Source organism: Egretta garzetta, unplaced genomic scaffold (genome assembly GCF_000687185.1).
Source record: "Egretta garzetta isolate BGI_Z169 unplaced genomic scaffold, ASM68718v1 scaffold620, whole genome shotgun sequence".
NCBI classification, from domain to species: Eukaryota; Metazoa; Chordata; class Aves; order Pelecaniformes; family Ardeidae; genus Egretta; species Egretta garzetta.
The window spans coordinates 271,022-289,685 of NW_009258309.1; the positions used below are offsets into that span (position 1 = coordinate 271,022).

At 38.3% G+C, this 18,664-nt stretch overlaps 1 protein-coding gene across 3 annotated transcripts; it reads right to left on the reverse strand.

Moving 5' to 3' along the window:
* Positions 1 to 781: 781 nt before the first annotated feature.
* Positions 782 to 18,654, reverse strand: INTS12 (integrator complex subunit 12). Of its 3 annotated transcripts, XM_035894653.1 has the most exons (8): positions 16,769 to 18,654; positions 12,836 to 14,049; positions 12,424 to 12,587; positions 10,195 to 10,347; positions 9,454 to 9,641; positions 5,425 to 5,584; positions 3,944 to 4,096; positions 782 to 1,713 (listed from the first exon to the last, which is right to left on the reverse strand). In XM_035894653.1, exons 2-8 carry the CDS (start codon positions 12,864 to 12,866, stop codon positions 1,132 to 1,134), a joined length of 1,431 nt encoding a protein of 476 aa, XP_035750546.1. In that variant the 5' UTR covers positions 12,867 to 14,049; positions 16,769 to 18,654; the 3' UTR covers positions 782 to 1,131. The 3 variants fall into 3 exon arrangements, with proteins under 3 accessions (XP_035750546.1, XP_035750552.1, XP_035750540.1); XM_035894659.1 differs by having other exon boundaries at positions 13,744 to 18,654; XM_035894647.1 differs by lacking the exons at positions 12,836 to 14,049; positions 16,769 to 18,654 and having other exon boundaries at positions 12,424 to 12,819.
* Positions 18,655 to 18,664: the final 10 nt, after the last annotated feature.

Consider the following 18,664-nt stretch of genomic DNA (forward strand, 5'->3'; position numbering starts at 1 on the left):
CTACTTAAGAGACTTCTGCCTTTGCTACTTCCTTGTATAAGAAAGCAGTAATTTTAAATAATAATCATACAGGCTATGGTAGAACAGCTAAGAGACCAGAAGCTTCATTTTCCAAGACAGGCTGGCAGGCAATACTACTTTGACACATGTAAGGCTTGTGAATTTTATAGCAATACTTAACAGCACAGAATACTTAGGTGATCAAAAAGTCTTACGTGTTTCAGGTGTGCCAGAAAGGAAGCCAACTTATTGACACCTAAGACAATTCCTTCCATTTTCTTCTATTTTTACCTCTCTCACAAAATCAAAACAATGCGGTTCAATCAGACTGTGCTTTTAATTAAAATATACATTGCCTACCGCTTATTTTCCATTCATATTCAGAAAAAACAGATTAAGAAAGCTTGAAAACATTGGTTTAGCTCTCCTCCACTCTTTTTATGGGTTAGGGGCCACTTATCTTCTGCCAATGCTCTTTTTTCCTCCCTCAGAGAATCGTAACAACAACATGACCCATGAAGTTTCTCGCTGTATAAAAACAAAACAGGCCACTTAAAATTCTCACGTTAAATAACATATGTTGTTTTAACAGTTAATTTTTGAAATTGTTTAAAAGAAAATGTATTTTTTTCCCTAAGGAACTGTAGAATTTGGGATAAACTTCATTAACTCTGCACAATATAGACAACTCTGAACAGGTGAAGCATTTTAAGTATTGGAAAATGGGGTAAAAGAAAAGCAGCAATTATTTCCCAGATTAATAATACTTTTATTAATAATGTTTAAGAATGGCAGTTTCAGAAAGTTCAATTTATTAAGTGTCCACATAAATCTGTTTTTTATACTCCAAAATACCCGACTTTTACAATTTCAAGTTTCAGTGCTTTGAGCTAAAAAACAGGAGCATATAATAGAGAATTCCTCCAACATATTCAATTCATAGATTTGCAAAGTCAGAAGGAATGCTAGGATTATCAAAGTTTGATCTCCTGTATAACATAGGTTTTGGGCTTCCCCGATTCAACTACTGCTTCAGTCCAGTAACCAGGGGATTTTCTTTAAAAAAAAAAAACAAACCACCAACGCTGCTGTTTCACAGAACACAACCAACAAAACTAGCAAGCAGCTGTACTACTTCTTGAGTTTCTTTTGAGCAGCCTTCTTCTTGACCATTTGTAACCTCTTCATAGCATTGAGCTGAGATTCCTGAGAAGTGGGGCCTTTTAGGGAGGTTGACTGATTACCAGTATCTGCTGTGGTTTTGCTTGCGCTGCCCCCGCTGTTACCAGCAGTCCCGCTGTTGCCATTCCCACTGCTCACCTGGTTGCTGGTGCTTGGCGCAGTACTACTGGGACTAGGAAGACCTACTTTGCTGACATTGTCACTGCTTACTGAACGGCTAAGAGTGGTTTTCCCCAGTGTCAGAGGCGGAGGAGGTTTCAGCTGAACAGGGTTTGTGCTGTTGTTGGCAGAAGCTATTTTTGACCCTAGTCCTGTTTTGGAAGTTGCCAACCCTGACAAACCCACAGGTTTCTGGTTATTTGAAGAAGCTGCAGGTTTCCCACTGGTGCTCTGTGCTGTTGATCCCAGTTTGGCAGCTGAGGGATTGGCAGAGGAGGTTTTGGCTGCAAAAGCAGCCCATCCTGTAAGGCCACTGGTTGCTGAAGAGGAAACACTTGTACTGGCCGAGTTCCCCGAAATCGCTGCTGAGGTCTAAAATAAATAAAGCATTCTCATTATCGTAGCATCTGTTTGTGCAACACATCACAGCAGGAAAAATCTGTTTCAGTTCTGTTCCCAGGAACACCCAATGGACAATATTTCGTCACTGGTCATTACAGTTAAAAGTATTAATAGAAAAGGAAAGGATGCCAGATGCGGCCAACTTTTAATTTCCCAGCCGCATAAAACCAGTATTACCTGTTCTTCCCTTTCTTCTATACAGCTAGCAAGCTATTATATGGCATTATAAACCCCCCATAAATTCTAAAAGATGGTGTAATGAATTAACTACAAAAAGCTCAAATTTGTGAAGCATAAAAAAAGAGAGGCAAGCCGCCACCTTTTAATTGTTTACTGCCATTACCTGGTGTCACTTTTTAACAAGATGACAAGATGCTCAGACAAAAAAAAATCATACACTGAGCAATTAAGTATTGCATTTTTTACAGTCTTTTAGTCAAAGCAGCAGTGTCTAAACTTTTTCCTTTCCTTCCCTTCCCTCCTCTTGGTTCTTATCAGCCTGTACCATAGATACAATTAAAAAAAAAAAAAGTCACTGGACTTCTTTCCTGTAGTCTTCCCATTCAGATATTGCAAAAGACAAACCTCCTGCAAACAAAGTTTTCCTTGCCTGCAAAGTCCTATACACATTAACCACAGTTCCCACACCTTAAACCCTATAAGCCGCAGTTTTCAGATGGGGATAATACACATGTTGAATTATTAAACCAGAGTTATATCAAATTGCAGAGTCAAAACAGAAATTAAAACCCTCAAGTAATACCCCTTCTATAATATCCAGTTTCTAAACAGTAAAGATGATGGATGAAATTGGGCCTCACACTTACAACCCGTTCAGGCACATAAATAACGCTGCTGAGGTGAAAAAAGTTATTCACAAATATAAGCGCTTGAGCAATAGCCATCATATTATTCATGATAGTTTGCATCCAGGCTAAGCAATGGCAAATGTAACTTTGAGCACATGAATAATTGCTTTGACTCTAAGTTAAAGATGTGTTTTCCTAGATAAGGGTCACACTTTGTTAGACTATGTTATTTATTACACTGCTTCTGGCTTACCACCTTTGACCAACTTGTGACAATATTTATTAAATAATTTGGAGAAACAGAAACATGAAGCAACATACATAAGAAGCAGAAGCCTCCTAAATTAGATCTCACACAGCCAGCTAGAGCTTCCCTATTATCATGAGAAGAAGCCTTCTAACTATCAAAATGAGCACGTTACTTGACTGCAGAGAGAAAATCATATTTTCTGTACAGTTCATAGAATGGTTTGCATTGGAAGGGACCTTAAAGATCATCTAGTTCCAACCTCCCTGTCATGGTCAGGGACACCTTCCACTGGACCAGGTTGCTCAAAGTCCCATCCAACCTAACCTTGAACACTTCGAGGGAGGGGGCAGCCACAACTTCTCTTGGCAACCTGTTCCAGTGCCTCACCACACTCACAGTAAAGAATTTCTTCCTAATATCTCATCTACTGTCTTTCAGTTTAAAACCGTTACCTCTCATCCCATTACTATACTCCCTGATAAAGAGGCCCCCCCCTATCTTTTCCGTTGTCTTCCTTTAGGTACTGGAAGGCTGCAATAAGGTCTCCCTGGAGCCTTCTCTTCTCCAGGCTGAACAACCCTAACTCTCAGGCTGTCCTCGCAGGGGAGGTGCTCCAGCCCCCTGATCATCTTTGTGGCCCTCCTCTGGACCTGCTCCAACAGGTTTATGTCTTTCTAATGCTGGGGGCCCCAGAGCTGGACACAGTACTCCAGGTGGGGTCTCACAAGAGCCAAGTATAGGGGGAGAATCACCTCCCTCGACCTGCTGGCCACACTTCTTTTGATGCAGCCCAGGACGCAGTTGGCTTTCTGGGCTGCTAGTCCACATTTATGAGGATTTCTACTTGTATAAAACATCATTAAAAAGAAATCTATAGAGTAAATTCTGTTCTCTCCCTTGTAACATAAAAACACAGTCAAGAGCTGGGTGCTTTAGGGACTTAACAGTTGAATTGAGGGTTTTTTTCCCCCACTCTCAATGTTAATGCAAACCCACTATGCTATGGTACTACTCAGTACACATAGTATAGCAGACTATTTTCATTCATGGTTCTTGTGAGAAAAGATTGGTCTAATTGGAAAAGCAATAATCTATTCAATGAACTGTAAACTCTTCCTCTGGAAAATGTAAATTACATTACCTTGACTTCTGTTCTCTTGAATGCTAGAAAAGTTGGCGGGGTCTCAGGTTTTAACTTAATTTCTGGCTTCTTGACCAATGGATCCTTCACAGCTGGTGCAACTGAAACCACTGCAGGAGCTGGTTTTTGAGGTGGTTTTTGGGTCTTTTGAGCCTGTATAAGTGGTAGGAAAAAACCCTCCAAATTAGTTACAGGCCCCGTAACATTGACTGTTTTAACTGTTAACAAAAAGCATGAGCATTATCAGATTGCAGTCTAGCCTTTACAATTTTAAGCCAAACGGTGCCTGAGAAATAAAGTAACAGGCGATATGGAGGTAGTGCTGAGTGGGATACTGGGGACAGAGTCTAGCCAAAAAGCATACTGAATAGGACTTGCTATTTCAGTGTGGAAAGAGCAGCAGCATTGACACTTAGGGAACAGGAAAGCACTGGGCCTTCACATGAGTAAGGCAAAGATGGGTGAACTTGAGGAAGACAGGGACATAATCCAGCAGTACTGGGAGCTGAGTCTGCTAAGAAGTGGCAGGTAAAATGGTAAAATTTATGCTGAAACAAAAAAAGGAAAGGAAGGGCATATTAAAGGCAAGTGTTGAATGGCTGCAATGGCTATCCTGTGCAATAACTGACCTCAAGCAAACACTCCTCTGAGTTCAAAGGCCTGATGATCATCAGAATAAACGTGTACTTCAGTCAGTGATAACTCCTAGGTCAGGATCATTGCCTTCTTTTCTTGTTTCTTAGTAAGGCCATTTCAACAGATAACAATTTGCTAAGTTACCATAGAACAGTTCCAAAACAGAACACATTTTCTGCTGTATAAAAGGGTTTGATTTTAAAACGTCAGAACTGAAGTTGTGCGAACTAACAGTTAATGTTTCATGCACCAAAAGATCCTCTTACTCTGATGTTTGTTTCTCATAATGAGATGAGTGGTATTCCTCTGAGATCAGGAATAATTACTCTGTTTAGTCAAGAAATTAACACACAGATCAATCAAAATAAAGGGATTTTTTTCCTGGAATGTGCTACCCTCAGCTTATTGTTGAGCCTGAGAACACTCAGCACTTAAGATCTGGACTGAAATTTGCAGTCTTGTCTTCAGGAAAACAACTATCCACGTCCAAAGCTGAGAAGAAAACTAGAACTGTAGGGCTATTTGGTAGACACGTACTAAAAACAAAGAATCACCTGAAATAGTAAGTTTTCAACTGCTGCTTACTACCAAGTAGGAAATAATCCTATTTCACTCTTCTTCACTCAACTCCTGCTTTTTAAAAAGCTCTGTTTAAAAAGCACATTACAGAACACTCTTTTAGATGCTACATTAAAAAAACCCACAGCTACAGCAAAGGAAGCACTGCTGAGAAAAATGGTTCTCCAACATACTTCCAAAGATTTCTGCAACCCATAAAATACTCTCACGTATTAGAAATAGCCTGCTGTATTCAAACAGTGCTCATACAAAAACCTGACTCCTACCATTCTCTTCATCTGCCTGGTACAGCGCGCACAATACCACACAAGTCGAGGATCATTCGCTTCCTTGTCTGTCACTTGAGGTTTATGGCAATCCTGGTGGTAGAGATTATGGCACTCCTGACACTCCACTAGCTGATTCCCAGAAATAACTGTCATTTGCCTGCAGAGCAAATAGTTAAGAACAGATTATGGGAGAAAGCACTTAAAGGATTATCCAATTGTTGCAAATTTTGCAAAGCTTAAAGATAAAAACTAAAAATATTTTTGCTTTCATGTATATTTTCTACCTGTGGCAAATAAAATATATTCCTTCTCTTCCTGTGCGAGTTCTTCCTAACAAATATTTTAGAAATTTTGTATTCTTAAATGCAATTTCATTCAAGAAAATCTAGAACTTCTACACTATTAAACATGTGTATATGACACTTTTGATTTCCCTGTTTGATTTTTATTTTAGAAATGCAAGTCTCACCTACATTGCTTCACCTGGGCACTGTATAGATACCTCAGTGTATACCAATTATGACTTCCTTATTACGTTAGCATATGAAGGCCTAGTTTACATTGGGATAATTTTGCTATAAGCTGTGGAGCAATACAGTTCAAGAACAAATAATTTCTCAATGACAAGCCTGCAAGAGTGCTTTCTGCTACAGGATTTAAAAGCATCATCATCCAAGCTGTATACTACTTTAAAGATATTTTACTACCCATCCTTTTGGTCCCTACTACACAAACAGACCCTTGGAATTTGAGATAATACCAGAATCATGGAAAGATGGAACAGAGAGGATTAACTGTGCAGTACTGCCTTGAAGCAAACATGTAAGCTGGTGATGAGGACTTAATTTTGCGTGGGCCTCTGGTGAAAGTAATCACGCTGTATAAATGACAAATTAGTGATATACACATGACTGGGAGTATGTCTGTGAATTAGCCAAATACCATTTTCCTAATGATTTCTTCCTTCAGATGACAAATCAGGCTATTTAATTGCTAAGCTGCTTTTGCTCATATCCCCAAGGAGCAGGTACCCAGGTAACCATGGAAACTCTATTTGTAGATGGGTGGGGAAAGGTATTACCTTATTTCTTTATATAACAGGAAAATGAAGTCTGAAGGTATTGTCCATATGGATACTAGCACATTTTCTAAGAAATATTTCTCTTTTAAATGCACTATTTAAAAACAGAGGGAGAAACCTTTCTGAAATTTGAGGGCCTATTATTTTAGATGCAGGATATTTCAAAAGCCGTTTTGTTTGTTATTCCTAAATAAACTGGGTCAGAAGCAAGCAGTGATGTTTCAACCCCATGTCTCAAGGGAGGAAACTCACCGTATTTTAAAATTACAAAGAACAATGCCAGACTGATTAAAAAAACATGAACTCTTCATGTCCAGAAATAAGTTAAATCAGACTTATTTTTAAAAGATACGGTAATTAAGAAACACACCAAATTATTTTTTACTTTCAGAAAACAAGCAAAAAAGTATTAATAAAAAATAAGGTTGTTCTTTCAAAACCAGGCTTTTTAAAAGACATATTTTTTGGGTTTTTTGAGAGACAGTTCACTATCATCTGCAAACTGCATGTAGTATGTCTTCTTGAAATAACTGAGGAGCCATATAACTGGCGAGTCCTGTTTTTCTAACACCTGCAGGTATTGGAGAGGGTGAAGTTATTTTAATACTCCCTCTCTCCTTATGCCTAACTTGGTATAAAAGAACAAGAAGAAAACCACTGCAGGCATCAAGGTTCCCTAATCACTGTGAAAATACATTTGACACTTAACAAATCCTGAACAAACATTTAATGCCTCTACTTTAGTTTTTACATCTATAAAAAAGGAATAGTTAATATTCAAAGATACTCTTGCGTTTGTGAATCCACAGCTGGGTTCTTGTTATTAACTTGTCTTCTTAAGCAATATAAATATAAACCCTTTGCTATGAACCCCACCTACTCTGCAATTCAACATGGTGTTTTCAATCACAATTGATTGAATATTTGATTGAGTTATTAAAAGATGTCAGTTTCTAAGTACTATTCATATTTTATTTATTTTACAGAGTATCCAGTGCTTTTATATTTCATATGTACTGGGATGTTGTTATTTTGGCCTAAGATGGCCAACCCCCAAAAAGGGCCCCCATGTTGAAAGCTGAGCAGTAAATACTGGAATACTGTCTAACCAGTGTGTTGGATTCAGAAGGTCTGAAGCAGGAGTACTCTGAAAAACGTCCTGTCTGGCGCGAGCTGGAGATCGAGAACCACATGACGTCAGTTCCAGCAGTTTCCACATAAAATGAAAATAAATCTTGAAGGTTGGGTGACTGTTGCCATCCCCTCTCTAATGCGTTGTCTCTTTCCTTGCCGTGCTTCTCCCTCCCTCTGGCAACAGCTTAATAAGAGCTATTTTAGTTAGCCAGGACAGATGCATCTTTTGCAAGAGCACTATGAATTTATGACCATGATTAGCTAGAAGCAATGCCTTCAGCAGCCAGGTTAAACACTGATTGTGGAACAGCTAATGGAACCACATACCTGGCCTATGCTTTTCAAAGCAAAGTCTTGTCCATGCTAGGCACAGTAGTTGCATTTTCTTTCTTTACTTTGCAGGCATTTCTCATTATGCTTGTACATGTTTTCCTTTGCCAGGGAAGATGCAGCAGCTTTCATAGCAGCTCAAGACTGTCTAAACAAAACTTTTCTTTATCCCCTCCTGCCAAGTAAGTTAATACCATACTGTTTTTAGTTGCATTTTAACGTGCTGCTGAACAGGGCTTTGCCCCTTTAGGAGACAGCAAAAATAGAATTTGCAGGGAGAAAGGTAAAATGGAAGTATTTATTTCATACTTCAAATGTTTTAACTGTTCTGCCTTTTTCAATGTTTATAATAAGAAACTAAACATTTGAGCTAACACATGGGAATAACGTGACATGAAATCTCATCAGTTCACAATTGCTTGACAGTATAATTAGCTGTAACAATGGAAATTTATCCTCCATGTACTAGACGTCTCCTTGTCTGCACAACAGGAACGACCATGGAAATGACTGAAGAACAAACTTATAAAGCATAGTTTCCCAACTGGCTTAAGCATAGCTAAAATATATAATGCTACCAAAAGGCCAGTCCCACCTTCCTCTCCGTCTTGGCTTTACATTCTTGCATCTACACACATGCCAGCATAAGAATTTGCACTCACTAAGCTGCCCAAAACCTAAACCTACTGAAAAACCCAAATGGAGAGCTGATCCAGAAGCTGATTCAGCTGATCACAAACCTGTGTGGGCAATAAACCCCCTAAACAGGACAGGGAAGGAGGTACAATTAGGAGAGCCAAACTGTTCTTTTTGGCAGCAGTGGGGACTTACAAGGACGTAAGTCATCTGTGAAACCAAATCCTGATTTGAGTGATTTGATCCCAGGGTGGATATTCAAAAGTGTATTTTACAATTCTGTTAACACTAGATGTACTGTTAGCAGAATATTACTAAGATCCAATTTTAGAGGCCCTTACTGAAAATTAAAAAGAACCTGTCTTGACCACAAGATATATTTACACTGTTAACTGAAAACACATGGCTGTGTGTAAACCAATGTCAAATGATTAGGAAATGAGAAGTAACACATACAGATCTTATAATAATACCAGTAAAAATGTTTTCAGAAGATAACTGATTTTTTAAAAATGCTTATCATTAGCCGTTAATATTTTAACTTGCTTTCCAATAATTAAAAATCACTATTTGTCATGACAGGTTTTGCATCATGTCTAGTTTTATTATTTCTCACTTGCCCTTTCCTGAAGAAGAAAAGTTGGTTTTCTCATTAAAGGTTCCATTTTCAAGAAACCATTCTTATCCACGAAGGATGCTTAAATGTATTATTCATTTTGGATACGTGCTTAAGTGTTTTCCAGAATAAAAACTACAGAAAGCATTAACTCAATAGTTTGAGACTGGGGGGCAGGGAGGAAGAAAAAAGGTTACTACTCAATTGCAATGAAGCAACGTTGACTAACCTGCAAACAACACAGGCTAATCCCATTTCCATAGCAAAGTCATCAGCACTGGTTTCCTCAAAGCTAGATAAATCAGGCATGGATAAATCCTTGCTCGTCTGAACTGTAATAGGAGAGGAACGAGCTTCTTGCTTCTCTAGTCTGGGCTTCTTTGGCGTATCAGCTCCTTCAGTGGTATCCCCCTTTACCTATTATACACACACACAGAGAATGTGAAAATGCAAAAAGCTAATGCATATTATTAAAATGAGAAAATGAATGGAACGATCAGGTTATCAGTGTAAGGTATACTTTACACAGGATACACACAACATTTTACTTAGATACGTATTTTCTTCAAAATATTTATGAAACTTAAATCCACTTTTTGTACTTCGCCTCAAAGTCCTTGAAAAAGCTTTGGGAATCCCACATTTCAGCTTGCTATGTTTTAGTAACCTCTTATTATCATGATATTTAAAACATAGAATCACAGAATGGCTTGGGTTGGAAGGGACCTTTAAACGCCATCTAGTCCAATCCCCCTGCAATGAGCTGGGAAAACATTCACAGAATTATAAAAAGACTGTTGCTGGATTGCCTAAATGGTAACATGATTGGATAATGCAGCTCACAGGCTATGCACAAGTGGATGAGTTGACTTACACAGGTTAAAAAAAAAAAAAAAAAGGATATCTTTTGTCCAAAACATCCTCAAGTTAATTAATCAAGTTATTTCTTTAGAAAACAAAAATTACTTACTTTATCAGCAGATCTCTTTTCTGTTTCTTTTTTCACCTTTTCTGATGCAGTGGGCTTGCCATTGTTGTTACCAGAAGGCAAACTAGAAGAAGCTTTAGGCTCTTGCTTACTGGAAATAGGTTTGGTAACAGATACTTTCGGTTGCTCTACTTCCTAAAAACAGAAACAAAAATTGAAGGCAAACCCTACACCTGAGTTACTTCCTAGTTTGCAACTAGTTAGACAACAGGATAGGCAAACAATGAGTCATACAACATTGAGCATCTATATATACACTTTATTTTTTTTTAACATTTCTTAAATATTTTCATATCACATCAATAAATGTGATGTTTATTAACATTATTATTAAACATACAATATTTATATAAAAATATAAAATATAAAATAAATATAAAAACAACATTATTATTAAAAACACCTCCCCTTATCACTCACCTTCCAGAGGAAAAGGTGCTCCTTTTCCAAAGACAAATCCTCATTGGAACATTAATTAAAAAGGAAAACTATTCTGCTTTTAAAATTCAAGGAGATAATGGACACAAATTTTCAGATAGTTCTGAGGACAAAATTCTATATAAGCTGAAAATGTAAATTGACATCTGATGTCACCAGACATCAATACTTCATTCCTCCTCAGAAAAAAACACTGGCTTCTACTTAATCTCGGTCCATGTCACCTATCAAATTAATAAATTTAGATCTCAGCAGAAATCAATAGTTCTTACTAATGACACATTAGTCTCAGCAATGGATAATAAGCAAGTGAATCTGTAAATAAGTGATTAATCACATCAATGTGCATGAGCAAGGTACCCCCCGCCCCAGCCTGGTAAGAAGGAAGTAATTCTCTGCTGTATACTGGGATGCGTCCTGAGCCCTGAGCTTCCGCCCCCCAAGGTTGCTGACTTCCTATCATCCAGAGTCAGAAATGGATTTCCTCATCTGCCCGACTGTGGTAATCCTGGGCTCCTTACCCTGTTCTTGGATTTCACAGTCAAACACAAATTAATCCTGCAGCCTGAGAATGCAAGGAAAGGAATTCTTGTACTTTTTTCCATTTCTGAGGCTTTGCAGTCCAGCTGATACTGAAGACACACTGACAAGAGGAGAATAAAAGATTTCTTCCTCTGGCCTGAGCCTCAGTCTCACTGGAGGGCAGGTGACGACCAGCCGAAATGTTATTAGAATTGGCTTCCCAAGCCTCTTGCACTATTATTCAGCTCCTTGCTTCCTCTTTAAACCACAAACCAATGCTTCTTTGAGCTCTGACAGAGGGCTCCTGAGAGTTTTGAGACCTGTGTTAGAGGGAACTGAGGTTTAAGTTTCAGGGAATTAACAATCTGAATAGAAAGGAGTTAGACCACACAGTATAAGCATGATGTAGCAGTAATAGTGCCTTTTAGTTATTCAGAACCATGTACACGTAGAAATGACATATTGCTAATGTATGAGCATACAGACCATCATTAGAACATACCAGCCTGACTTCTAGGCATCCTAGGGGAGAACACTACCTCATTATCCATATGGCAATATGTAGCAATATGAGGAAGTCCCCACTTGGTTATTTCCATACACTAATCTCAGATTCAAATATTCTTTCTAGCAGGTGTTTAGTGATTTTCAGTAAATCAAAAATAATGTTTGTCCACTGGATAGCAATGGTTTCAGCCTGCAAAACATTTCTGCTTTGAACCATTTGGGGTTTTTCATTCTCATATGACATCATCAACAGAATTTCAAGAAAAGAGATCCAGCTTTATCCATAAATAGCTTGTTTTGTTTCATACTTATCTGTGGCAAAAATAATCTGCATTTTAAAGACCTTTTAGCTTTGATTGTAACTGGAAAAATAAATAATTTGGGGTTCACCTTAGATAGAATGTATAATAGCTTACAAACAAAAATGCCAAAACAAATATAAAAGTGAATACAAAAAGTACTAGAACAAATTCCCAACACTTGCAATATAGTGTTGAACATCTCTTTTACAGGTCTTGGTACACCAACAAGGCAAAGAGATTTTTTTTTTCCCATTAACTTCAATTAACTGAATGGATCATGTTATGTAAAAGGGGAATGATGAATATGAACATTCCATAATTACTTTTCTTTTTCCTCAATTTCTGATTCTCTCTTAACTTATCAGCTATAAAATACAAACTAGGAATAGCAAGAGCTTTAAAAAGGCATACAAAAATGACCCATGCTCTCTAATACCAATACCTTCTGAGATGGACGATAGCTTGAGTCGGTTCCTCTGGCCAAGGACTCATCAAGAAGCGCTTTCAGCTTTTCAGCGGAGTCCTTACTCTTTGAATGCAAGAAGCCCAGGGCTTTCAGAAAAATGGGATCAAGCTCCAAGTTCACTGTAGCAGCCATAGTGGTGTCTTTGGAGGAAGGAAGGGAAGGGAAAAAAAAAAGAAAAACGATGACAACTTTATTCATATGGAGCATAACTTAAACAGCACATGGCTAACTATCTCACGGATGATACATGAATTAATTATCATCATCAGAAGATGACTGACTGTGAACCTCAGAGCTGCAGAACCTGAATGTGGCTTTACATCTGAAATTATGTCAAATTTGTTCTTTGGCATATCTGATGTTCAGAAACTAAACTCATCATACTTACATAAATGGAATAAATATTCCATATTCTTCATACTCCATACATAGAGAATACTGAAAAGTATGAAAAATAAGTGTAAACTTCAAGAAAAACAATTACTACCTTTCTCCTTAACATTGTTCGTACATACAGCGATTTCTATCTCATTGCTCATTTAAGAATAACAAAAATCTTGTGTAGAAAAATTAACTTTTGAAACTTCTGAAAAGAACAGCTCATTGTAACATACAATGTAAGACGTAAAACAGCTAGGCTATTATTTGATACATATATTAAAAATCTGAAAAAAAACCAGTCCTTTTTTAAATTTAGCTGAAACAGTATGAAAATTTGTAAATCAGATTATGATTTATCCAAGTCCCCTTGTGCCAGCCTAGGTTTTCATGTTAAGTAACGACTATCCAGAGCTCTAAGATGCCACAGCGTCAAAGTAAATGGACTAAAGTAAGGAAAAGGTTAGAACGAATTTAAAAAAAACATTCCTGTACTCTGGAGCCTTCTCTGTTAATTTAACAAAAGCTCTAAGGAACTGCATTTACATCAGAAATTGTCCCTACAAAGATAGATAGGTCTCTAACTTAATCAGTAATTAACAATTAATAATTTAAGAAATAACAAGGGAAGGGAAGTTTCCTGCTCTTTTCCAAAATGGATGAGAAGTGGTATTGTTAATAATCCCTTTAAATCTCATTTGAAAGACATCGGGACATTTTATTTTTTTATGCAGTAATCTAGAAGACATTCTTGAAAAGGCTTTCATCAGTTCTGCTCAAAAGCACTGCCTGGACAGCTTTTTCAGCTGGAACTTCCAAAGGTTTTGTCTGATGAATTCCTTTTGATGTTCAACGCAGTGAACTTTTACCTCTCTGGCCAAAACACTAGCAGTGGCAGCCTGCTCCCTCAACACTCGCCTAGAAGTCTCCAGGAACCTTTATCTCATGCTGAGCTTTCACGAGACACCAGAGAATCGCTCGATTGAGATCATCAAGGGGTTTGACATACAGTAGACTTCATACGGATTTTATCAATGGACCCAGCAGAGAGTTAAGAATCCTCTTCAAGAGCTTCAGCTCTCTTCCTTAATCTTTGCTACTTGTCAGATCATTTTCTGGTGGCCACAGAACTTCTGCTAGTAAGTACTATGCACCAGTTACTCTGCTTTTTCACTGATCAAGCAGCGACTGCGGTGCAAGCCCCATCCAGATGATTCAGTCTCTCTCTGATGTTTACAAAAAGTGAATTCAATACGCGTAGAAAGCACATACCCTTTTTTTTTTAATGCATCTACCTCTGATAAATTTTCAGGCTGCTCCTGAGCTCTGTGGATAGGTTATCTATTCCATTTCCTTGTTCTGTGAACATGCCTTCCAAGTTTCAGTACCACATAATGTTAAATTAAGACCCTCCTAAACCCTCTATTGAATTAAAACAGTAGAATTAAACACCAATTTCAGAAATTTGGAATAATTCCTGTTTAAAAAAAAATCCTTTAAGTTCTTTTCTAAGGCTTCTTCTAGGAGTATATACCTGTGTACATAAGGAACAAGTAGCCTCAACAGCCAATTCAGGATGCCTGCAGTATTTCCAGTATACCTTCCTTTCTGAAGGTAACACTTCCCAGATTTATTTCTAGCTCTAACTTTTAAAAGACATCTATTGTAAAGGAACTGTTAAAATCCAAATTTCAAAAGAGTTGTCTGTATTTATTCTTTTATTTGCATGTGAAATTGCAGCAATTCCTTCTCTGTTCTCAAGGGTAAATTACAATGTCATAGGCTAATGCAGTTATAACTAACATATTGCAAGAAATTTCTCAAGAGAAGGGAGGGAACCAAGCTCATTAAACAGTTCAAACATGCTCAGTTTAGGCATACATTTTCAAATTTAAAAAAATCTATTTGCAAATTAAAGAAGGTAAGTATATTTGATAGAAAGATGAACACATCAGTAGCTGTCTTAAAAACAGCACCACCTGAAAACTGTAACTTGGTAAATATTATGCTCTCCTTACTGGACCACAATGACACAACTCTCAAACAGGCTAATACCAATAACTGGCCCGGTTCAACAGGCAAAGTGTTACTTTTGGCAATGGCCTTTTCCAGATATTTACAGATCAGAACAGTGGTTTGATGCTTATAAAGCTAAGATCTGGTTACATTCATTCATGTTTTCATTCATAAACTGCTCCTCTGGTGGTGAAGCCAGCATATAGCAGATTGATAGACTTGGAGCAAGAATAATACAGTGTTTTAACAATGACTCCATAGGTTATTCTGCACGACAGCACTCCTTGAGTTTTCTGTACAAAGATTCCACTTCAACAAGAAATAATTCAAATGTTGTTTATGAAAAATAAATAGGAAAAAAGGGGAGTATGACACTGTCTTTTGTATAGCAGTTTGGTAGCGCAGCTGTGAGAGATTAGAGGGCTGTGTTATAATCCTTGAACCCAGAGCAGAGCTGGTTTTGCACAAAGCAGTAACAGAAGGGAACACTCAGGCAATCGTGGAGCAGGGACAGGAACTCGAGCACACCCTCTTGCAGCTAAGCATTAACCCATTAGCCCAGCCCTAAAAGCACCCTTCTCAGCTTGGGTCCCTGTTTGACACTTCTTCACTATTGTATAAGAACTGATGATGGATAGACGAGACCAAATATAAAGTAACAAAATCCTCTGAAGTATGCGAGATAATATTAAAAATCCTACAATGGACAATCATGGAGCAACCTCCTAATGCAGACTACGCTAAGTGGTTTAAATCCCCGTGGGAAGAAAAAATGTTAATTAGTGGGTTGTTACTCTTCAAAAGTCTAAGAATTTTTTGAGCCTCTCATTTCCTGAGCGTACTATTGTCTTCTGCCAAATACATACAAACTTAATTAAGCACTATACAGAATATGTGGTCTTCCAATTTAATACTAGATTTCCAGGGTGTAAGAGACCCTTTCTTTTCATTTATTTGCCAGCTACTATTTTGCATGCCTGCACATGTATTATCTTATTCATCATCACTTTCAGTTAAACGGATCTACTTACATTACATTTTCAGATATGGTCATATTTTCATCTGTCTGTATCTGAACTCCTATTTCTATTATTTTCTGAGACAGGTGTACAATTGGAGATATTTTTCCAAGGAAGTGCACACCTTCAATTTATATTGCAATGCTGTTATCAAACCCACTCTTTATAAACTCAGCAATAATTTTATTTTCCACTGCTGCCACTGATGATTAAAAGGACTTTCACTCACGTATCCTTTTCAGCTACCTTCAACGTCTATAGCAGTCAACTTAAAACCCAGTTACATGAATCAGTAGCACAAAATTCCCTCCAATGCACTGCACTGCGTTCATCAATAATTAATTTCACTTACCACCATAACATCAATTCACCTTTTTTTCCCCCCTTTGGATTCTTCTGTTCCTCAGGATTTTCTCTCTTCCTGACTAATCTAATAACTGTGACAGTGGCAGATTTTGCTTATTTACCAATAATGCCTTTTCCAGATCACTTTTAGATTTAATGTAAGTCTTAATAAAGTAGTACAAAGAAAGCCATAAAAGCAGGAAAAACTGAACTTCTATTTTCAGTTTTTATTTTAGTATCTTAATCAGGACTTGATTCATGAAAACATAATTTCTCAGTTATCTCCCATGAGGGATATTTCAAAGCACACACACTTTAGTAGTCTGGACAACTGTATTAATCAGAACAGTTGTATTAATTAGTTCCTATTTATTTGGCATCTTCTCCAAAGAATTTTAGAAGACTGGAGTAAAACCTTCTGCTATGGAATTACTAGTTCTGGTATCCTTCATTTTACATTCTATTATACAGCATATTTTATACCCTACTTTTAGATGAATATTTCAATCAATATCAGAGTAACTTGTTTATCCAAAATTTCTAAGATTACACTATTGCCTTACATTTGCTGTCTTCTACTCCTCACAAACAGTGCATTATTCAAGAATCACAGAATCATTCAGTTTAGAAGGGACCCCAAGTGGTCACCCTGTGCAACCTCCTGCTCAAAGCAAAGTCAACACTGAATTCAGGCCAGTTTCCCCAGGGCTTTGTCCAGTTGGATCTTGAAAACCTTCAAAGACAGGAATATGACAAACCTTCTGGGCAACCTGTCCCAACACCTAACTGCCCTCATTTCCTTACTTCGGATTGGAATTTCCAACTTGTGCTGTCTCTCGTTACCCTGCAGTGCACCTAAGTAGAAAGACTGGCTCTACCTTCTCAATGATCTCCTCTTGGGTATCTAAAGGCTTCTATTAGGTCCCCCTAAGCCCAAGGCAGATGACATCAAACACTTTCCCTTCATCTTCAGATCTAGTTGTTTTGTCACAGAGGACAAGCCAGTTGGTCAGGCATGATTTATCCTTGGTCAATCCAAAGCTGGCTACCCCCAGTTACCACCTGTGCCTTCTTATGCCTACAAATGGCTTCCTCCATGATCTTTCCACAGGTGGAAGGAGTGAGGTTGACCAGCCCTGTAGTTCTCTGGATTGTCCTTCTTGCCCTTTTGGAAGATGAATGCAAGGTTTGCCTTTCTCCAGTCTTCAGGGATCTCCCCTAATCTCATGGCCTTTTAAAGATGACAGAGTGTACCTTTGTGTCCACCTGGGCCCACAGACTTGTCAGGTAAACAATCCCTGCTTCAATCCTCTTCCACAACTTGTAGTTCCTCCTCTCCTTGAACCCTGCCTTGTGACAAAAGGCCTGGGAGACCTTATTGGTGAAGTCTGAGGCAAAGAAGACATCCACTATCTCATCCTTATCTGTGTCTGCTGTCACTAACACACTTGCCCCACTCAGCAGCAGCACCACCATATTTTCCTTGTGAATCCTTTTCCTGATAAACAGCATCTCATTACCGTTGACATCTCTTGCTAGTTTCAAATCTAGCTTAACTTTGGCTTTCCTAATGCCATCCTCACATGCCTGGGCAATATTTCTGTATTCCTCCTTTGTAGCCTGTCTCCACTTCCACCCCCTGTATGTATCCTTTTTGCACTGGAGCTCTGTCATGAGTTCCCTGTTTAATCAAGGCCTTTGCGTCTTACATCTGCCTTATCTTTCTACAAAATGTTTTTTGTCTCATGAACAGTTGTGTTGCCACAAAAATCAGTTTTATAAAAAACATTTATTCAAGCAAATGAGATAATCATACCTATGCAATTGAGATTTGCTAATCCCTGCTACCACCAAGCTTCAATATTCTGCAAAAATGTACCTGAAGATGCTGTTTAAACAGGTATCACTGCTCATTGTTTTAAGTTACTGGTAAATTGGTTATATTTCCTTTATTTTTTCACTTTTCCCTAATTCAATGCCTACTGAAATGTATTAGGTTTACAAATTCCCTAGATATCATCCTCCTGGTGGTTTCTCATGGAAGAACTAAACTTAAGCTAACACTGAATTTCCGAATTACTTACACCAAAGCCACGGCCTGACCCTTTGCAACATACTTGCCACAAATCTCTCCCTGACATTTCCTTTAAGAACGAAGGCAAGGCCTCTAATCTGAAAATCACTCTTCAAAAATAAGATGCTTAAGCGAATAAAACCCCAACATCTTTTAACCCCAAAATATCCTAAACCATGGCCGACACTTGCATTCCCTGTATTTAGGCACACATCCCCTCTGTCCGCTTGGCCTCCTCCTTCCCAATTGCTGTCCCCACCCGCGGGCCAGTGCCGCATTCGTTAGAAGAGGCAGGCGGCTCCGGGGACCCCCCCGCACCCTGCCCCGCTTTCCTCAAGGCCACAGCACCGAGCGTGCCCCTGTGCTCCGCAGGGACCGTCCCTTC

Coding starts and splice junctions, on each gene's coding strand:
- INTS12 (XM_035894647.1), bottom strand. CDS start 12,654: ATGCTCCATATGAATAAAGTTGTCATCGTTTTTCTTTTTTTTTTCCCT. Junction 10,348..12,423: donor GCTATCGTCCATCTCAGAAG/GTATTGGTATTA, acceptor TTCTGTTTTTAG/GAAGTAGAGCAACCGAAAGT. Junction 9,642..10,194: donor AAAAGAGATCTGCTGATAAA/GTAAGTAATTTT, acceptor TGTGTATAATAG/GTAAAGGGGGATACCACTGA.